Raw genomic sequence first — 4,642 nt, 5'->3', positions numbered from 1 at the left:
CGTTCTCTTCCTTTTCATTGTTTTGCTTTCATAAATTTCTGCTTTTCCTTTGATATGAGAGTTTTTTACTTTGAATTTTTTTTAAAGATCATGTTGTTCCCATTAAAACCAAGTGAGAGAGAGAGGTCTTAGAAGCAATCAAGTTTTGTTTTTGTTGAATTTTCATGCTGTTTTTATTCACCATGATGAGTGGGGCTTGAAATAGATATAAATTTTGTTTTATTTTTCAAGAAAGAAAAGAGCAAAGGTGGTTGTTTTATAAAAAGAAAATGAAGAAAATATGTTGTTGTTACTGTAAGAGTGTTACAAGGATGAAGGAGAAGTGAATTTTTTTAATTAATTAAATGCTTCCCTGCCATGTGTCAGGCAGGGGTTGGTGGTCTTAAAAATCATCTTTCTCCCTCTCTAATATCCAACATCCCTCTCATTTATGTTTTTTTTTTTTTTTTTTTTTTTTTTAATCTTATTTTATTTTATATATTATACTGATTGTTATTATTTTGAGTATGACTATTATTATATTATAATATTATTACTATTATTTTGAATTTTATTGTTTATTTTCTTCTTTCTTTCTTTATTATTTCCATTATTATTATTATTTACTATTTCTATTATTATAATTTTTAAAATTATTATTAGCTTATTATTATTATTATTATCATTATTATAATTAACCATTATATATTCTTGTTATTTGGTATTATTACATGTATTATTAATATTATTGGATTATTTATTAAATATTGATATTTAAAGTTTGTTATTGATCACTGTCATTATTACTATTATTATTGTTCGTTAATTATTTTTTCAGTTATTATTATTATTATTATTATCATTAATAATAATGTTTATTTTTTTTCTTATTTATTATTATTAATATCTATTTGTTTGTTTATTTATTATTTATTTATTATTATTGTTAATATTTATTATTTTTGTTTATTTATTGTTATTAATTTGTTAATATTTATTATTTTTGCTTATTATCATTATTTACTTATATTATTTTTAATTATCATTATGTATTATTATTATTGTTAATGTTATTTATTATTACAAACTAATTATTGTTGTTAATTATTAATTTTTAATATTGCTAATTAATATTTATTATTGATTTATTTTTTTATTTATTATTTATTTATTTATATTTTTTATCATTATTGTCATTTTTATTTATTGATTAATTGATTATTTGTTTTCAATTGTTAAAAAAATTTGATTTTATTGTCCGATCAGTTTTTTTTTTTTACAGATGCTTAGCAATTTTGAATTTAAAAATTCAATTTAAACTTCAGAAATTGCTTACACGCGTAGAGTTGTGTTGACCAAATTAGATAGGGTGATTCCTGCATAAATCGCCTTATGATTGTTTAACAAAGCCCTAAATTTCTTTTAAGTTTAATTTTTGATTTTAACATCGAGTCCCTTGGCTTTCTCTTGGGCCTTCTTACAACGAGATTCTTTTATTTTTGCAACTGTCTTTTAAAACTTATATGATTTAGTTATTGTGTTGTACTCCCATTCGATAAAATGTACCCCCATTCCCGAAAATGTGTAATAAATTTTACTGCTTTCGTTTATTTTTATTGTATTAGTTGATTGTTAATTCCAAGATTAAAATCAACCCTTTTTTAGAAAAGAACAAAAACAAACACTCGATCCAACGTCGAGTCTTCTGTCATAAATCAAATCCAATTTGATTACAAAGTCAAATATGCCCCCGCCACATCCAAATTATGTTCATAAGTCAACTTCAGACGCTTGATCCAACGTCAAGTCATCCCCTATTTTCAAAAGCTTTTCACAATAAAAATGGAAGAAACTGATTAAGTTTAGACTTTCTCTGTTTCGGATGTTAGGATACTGCTGTAGAGCTCAATGTTCAAACATTCGTCTTCCATATTAAAATACAATAATTACTAGAATTAGGTCATTTCTCTTATAGAAGAAAAAGACTGATTAGGTATCGACCTTCTCTTTCCCGATTATTTGGACACTGCTGTAGAGCTCTATGTCTGATTAATCATCTTCCGTTAATGAATTTTGACCTAATTTGCCACACATTTTCATAATAAACTTTTGGATGAAAAGAGAGTGATTAGGCTTAGGCCTCTTCCTTTTCGGGCATTCGAGTACTGCAGTAGAGCTCCCTGCTTGGATGCCTGTCTCCGCTTAAAATCAACTCAAACTCATCAAACTTATTTTCCGCCCTCGTGCGACCCTGAAAACATTTTTAGAAAAGAGTATGCAACATCCGTTTTGATGCGAAACAAACAAAGACTTCAGCCTCCAAGAGCGAGCAACAAGTAAAGGTTTAATCGCTCGAATATGATCCAAGCATCACTCTCTTTAAAAGCAATCCACCCAGTAGTTCTCTCTGGGTAGAATTGCGTATGTCTTGAGTTCTCCATAGCACCTGGAGATACGTAGGAGCAGAATTGCAAAATCTTGTCAGACACATTAATATTAAAAACCATAAGTCTTTCCTTTCTTTCTTTATCTTTCCTCACTCGATAAGTATAAATTCGCAAATGATATCACGCTAACACTCTTACACGAAACTAACTAGATGGGTCCCATCGAGTACGATGGATGTGAGGGGTGCTAATACCTTCCCCTTACATAACCGACTCCCGAACCCGATTTGGTTGCGAAGACCATTTCTTTTTGTTTTTCGTGGGTTTTATCGATGTTTCCCCTTTCCCTCTTTAGGAATAAATAAAGTTCGGTGGCGACTCTGTTTTGTTTATATTTCGAGCGTTCCTTACGCTCGGGTATTTTTCACGCCGCGACAGCTTGCGACTCTGCTGGGAAAAAAAAGTTCTCCTAAGCGAGTCAACCCTAATTTAGTTTGTTTTGTGTTTGAGTTTTTGCTTTTATCTGTTTATTTAATTCTTATTTGTTTTATTTATATATGTCTTTATAATCTGTATTTCCAATTGCTGTGTTATTGGTATATGGTATCATTGGAACTTTCTGGACTATTGACATTTGTGTGAGGAAAAGCTTGACACCCGAGCTATGAGAAAAACTTAAGTTAGGACGGTGGTTGTGTAGTATTGACCTGCAAGACATCGAACTCGTTAGGTTGATGCGAGAACCCCACTCAGATGAGATCCCTTGAAAGTATTACTGTCTTGCGATTAGTCGTTTTGGCGGTGATACTTTCAACCTCGATCTATGATTCTGAGTACCTTTTGTAGAACCCTGAACCTATGGCTTTTAGGACCGATGGTTGTTTAGTGTTGACCTATGAGACTTAGGACTCATTGGGTTAATGCGAAAACCTCACTCAGAATAGATCATTCTTTGAGGATATTACTGTCTTACGAGTAGTCGTTCTGACAATAATATTGTCAGGTGTGATCCATGACTCTGGGAACCGTGTCTAGAACCATAGAGTCGATGGTTGTGTAGTATTGACCTACGAGACTTAGGACTCGTTGGGTTAATATAAAGACCTCACCTAGAATAGATCCTTTTTAAGATATTATTGTCTTACGATTAGTCGTTCTGGCGATAATATTCTTGAATTGGGTCCATGACTCTAGGAACCTTTTAAACCCTAGAGCCTACCTGTGTTTGGTTTTCCTATTCCTGGAACCTTTCCTCCATGAAGTAATTAATCAGAATGTTCCAATGATCACCTACCCAACTGTACATACATAAACATAAAACATTTCATAATCATAACACATATGACATGTGCATATTTTCAAGGGACCTGAAGACTCTGTTGATTGCAGGCATTCAGGAGACATGGGTAGCAATAAAAAAAGTACTTATTCATTCAAGTTCAGGAATCCAAAGCTAGGATTGATTAAGGGATTGATCTCAGATGTGAAAAAAATCAGAAGGAACAACTTTTGTGTTGAGTACGGTGATCTGTTAACTATCATGAACACCGAGGTGGAGGCTTGGGCCATTTTTACTTTGGCACAATTCTATGATCCTCCCTTGCGGTGTTTCACATTCCAGGACTTCCAATTGGCGCCAACACTAGGAGAGTTCTCACATATAGCAGACATTGGTATCAAGGATGAAGTCCCTTACACCGGTCTAGGGGAATTTCCTACACATCAACAAATAGGTTCATCTATACATCTGGATAAAGCGGAAGTGAAAGCTAATCTTGGACCAAAAGGAGACACTTTGGGCTTCACTTTGAAGTTCTTAGTGGGAAAAGCTTCAGATTTCAAAAGTAAAGAAGATTGGGTCGCTTTCAATGTTGTGTTAGCCTTGATACTCTATGGGATTGTCTTGTTCCCGAACATTGATGACTTCGTGGACATGACTGCTATACGCATTTTCTTGCTTAAGAATCCCATCCCCACCTTGCTTGCAGATGTTTATCACTCCATCCATTGGAGAAATGAGAAGAAGGGGGGGATGATCCAGTGTTGCGCTCCTTTACTGTATAAATGATTCTTATCTCACTTACCAAGCGAAGGGCCTTTTGTTCAGAAGAAGGATAACCTCAAGTGGTCTCAAAAAATCATGTCTCTCACCGCCAATGACATCACCTGGTACTCTCGTGTTTATGATGATGTGGACATAATCGTCAAATGTGGCAACTTCCATAATGTGCCACTTATAGGAACTCGAGGTTGCATCAACTACAACCCTGAGCTTG

The 4,642-nt window shown here is 33.0% G+C and overlaps 1 protein-coding gene across 1 annotated transcript; it reads left to right on the top strand.

The window, feature by feature from the left end:
• The first annotated feature begins 3,768 nt into the window (after positions 1-3,768).
• On the top strand, positions 3,769-4,434 carry LOC127122306 (uncharacterized). The gene has a single exon (XM_051052665.1). It carries the CDS (start codon positions 3,769-3,771, stop codon positions 4,432-4,434), a length of 666 nt encoding a protein of 221 aa, XP_050908622.1.
• Positions 4,435-4,642: the final 208 nt, after the last annotated feature.

This window comes from Lathyrus oleraceus, chromosome 2 (assembly GCF_024323335.1).
Source record: "Lathyrus oleraceus cultivar Zhongwan6 chromosome 2, CAAS_Psat_ZW6_1.0, whole genome shotgun sequence".
NCBI lineage: Eukaryota > Viridiplantae > Streptophyta > Magnoliopsida > Fabales > Fabaceae > Lathyrus > Lathyrus oleraceus.
This window is presented reverse-complemented; position numbering and strand designations above follow the sequence as displayed.